This window comes from Eptatretus burgeri, chromosome 2, assembly GCF_056783735.1.
Source record: "Eptatretus burgeri isolate ZD-2024b chromosome 2, Ebu_testis_v1, whole genome shotgun sequence".
NCBI classification, from domain to species: domain Eukaryota; kingdom Metazoa; phylum Chordata; class Myxini; order Myxiniformes; family Myxinidae; genus Eptatretus; species Eptatretus burgeri.
Window position 1 is genome coordinate 66,031,640 of NC_140962.1, and position 2,500 is coordinate 66,034,139.

Genomic DNA, 2,500 nt, shown 5'->3' on the forward strand with positions numbered 1-2,500 from the left:
GGAGGTGATTTAGAATTCGTTCTGTATGACGACTTTTAGTCTCATGACTTGAATAAATTGGGGTATGGTCAGGTACGATTACTTCTGGATGTCCGAGGTGGAAATGGAGTGCATTTTCGAACTCCATGGGGTCGATTTACTCTAAGAAATGACTGCACCGACATTGAATTCATTACCATTTCGAAAATATGACCTAAAACAAGATTTATCATTACTGGAGTTGAGTAACTAATCCTACTCATTTCGATATTTTCTAATCTATAATTAATTTGTTGTCCGTCTAAACATTTCATAGAGTAAATCGACCCCACTGAGTTTGAAAATGGAGTCCATTTTCACCTAGGAAGTTCAGAAGTGTACGGATTCGCATCTCACCATACTCTAATTTAATATAATAATAACTAAATAAATCACCAACATATTTTCGTGAATCATTGAATCTAAAACACTGGATGTTGGGCTGGCTAGAAATAAGTTCAGGCAGGAGTGGAGACAGCAATAGAGGTGGAGATGATAGTGGTATTTGGTAAATGAGATGAAATATTGTAATAGTTTGTAATTCCATTGATTGAAAACTTAGGGTATGGTGAGATGCGAATCCATACACTTCTGAACTTCCAAGGTGAAAATGGACTGCATTTTCGAACTCAGTGGGGTCGATTTACTCTAAGAAATGTTGAGACGGACGACAAATTAATTATAGATTTGAAAATATCGAAATGAGTAGGATTAGTTACTCAACTCGTCATGATAAATCTTGCTTTAGGTCATATTTTCGAAATGGTAGTGAATTCAATGTCGGTGCAGTCATTTCTTCGAGTAAATCGACCCCATGAGTTCGAAAATGCACTCCATTTCCACCTCAGACATCCAGAAGTACCCGTAATCGTACCTGACCATACCCTAATTTAACCAACTCATGAAACTAAAAGTAGTCATATGGAGCGACCTCGAAATCACCTCCGATCAATTGAAATTTTTTTATGCGCGTTATTGAATCATCGTGGAATAAATTAAGGCTTGTGGAGACATCTGAAGTTGTTTTTTTTTGCTGTTTTTGGACCACACAATATATATATATATATATATATATATATATATATATATATATATATATATATATATATATATATATATAACAAATCTAAGAGACTTGTGTAAAAAGAGGTCATTTAAATATTGTTTGCACCCAATGGCAAACTTAGCATCAAATTGATTGTGAATGTGATGTTGCTGATATTGAAACCACAATGGTTCAATGATGGCTTTGAAGCTTCATTTATCCTTTCAGAAGGCATTAAAAAACTCTCATGATACATGCAGCACCAATCCAAATGAATGTTCCAATACCTTCATTTTTTCTAGGATGTTGTTGGTACCCAAAACATTGTATTTCTTTTTCGGAAATTCATCCACATGCTTATTGGCCCAAGTAGTCTTTCCACAGCCAGGGAGACCAACCATCATCAGTGCCTGCAAAGCACAAGATCTTGACATTTAGCCCCATTTTATAAAACCAATCGTTCAAAAAAAACCACCATACCAGCACCACCACAGTCGACACACCTCACAGTCTGCCTTTGTTTTGGGTCCAGTGGCTCCACGGACCCTGTCAGCCAAAGGAACCTGCTGGATGAAGATAAAACCTTCCGGTGGAGGGAAGAAAGGCTCAGCACGCTGCCCAAAGTTCATCTCCATGGAGCAGTTTTTGGTGAGGATGCTTGGAAACAATGCCCGGCCTGCCAATTTGTCTTTGTCCACACGATATGCCTCACCAAGTTGAACTCCATTTTTGGAGAACGAAATCACCACTTTATCACCATCGAAGTCCTAAGGATCGACAGAATGTAAGAATTATGCTTTGAGTTTGTAGCTTGCACAGCACAAGTTCAAAAGATGGTACTGGATCACAATGAAGAATTGCACCATGCACCACCCCACCCCCAAAAAAGAAAACTGGAAAAAAAATTGATCATGGAATACCATTTGATATTAAAGTTAACTCATTTGGCATTGTGGAAGATGTGCTGTTAATGTAGTAACTCACAATAAAGTTGCCAATGACGTCACCCTGACCATAAAACTGTCCATAAAGCTCAAATTTGCAGTCAACCGACTTTCGGCCAGTCCCACCGAAGCCATAAGAGAATTCCTCTTCACCTAAGAATAAAAGTACAATCACCAATTTTGTTACAAATAAGAGTATCACAAATTGGCTGCAATTGAAGCATTGAGGCTTGAGACCCAAGACACACCAAGTTGGGTTGTGCAGGAGTCCAAGGACCAGCCAACACGTGACACATGTGGATCAGGTTCTGAGCTTGGAAGTTGCTTCACAGGAATGTGCTCAGTCACCTAGGAAGAGAAAATGAGTTGGTGGTGACAAATTATGCAATACTAAAATCAAATGGTTTGACCATAAAGAGCACAGTCAATGGAGGGAAACAAGAAAATGACAGTCACAATACCCAAGGTTATTTAATCAATGGAAGCCGAACAG

At 38.4% G+C, this 2,500-nt stretch overlaps 1 protein-coding gene across 1 annotated transcript in view; it reads right to left on the minus strand.

Moving 5' to 3' along the window:
* The window catches only part of HNRNPUL1 (heterogeneous nuclear ribonucleoprotein U like 1), a 101,174-nt gene that overhangs the window by 34,263 nt on the left and 64,411 nt on the right, over positions 1-2,500 (minus strand). The window contains exons 5-8 of the mRNA XM_085869587.1: positions 2,256-2,355; positions 2,048-2,160; positions 1,567-1,830; positions 1,351-1,473 (exon numbers count right to left, since the gene is read on the minus strand). Of these exons, the coding sequence (XP_085725713.1) occupies positions 1,351-1,473; positions 1,567-1,830; positions 2,048-2,160; positions 2,256-2,355 (600 nt within the window). The remainder of the gene's footprint in view (positions 1-1,350; positions 1,474-1,566; positions 1,831-2,047; positions 2,161-2,255; positions 2,356-2,500) is intronic.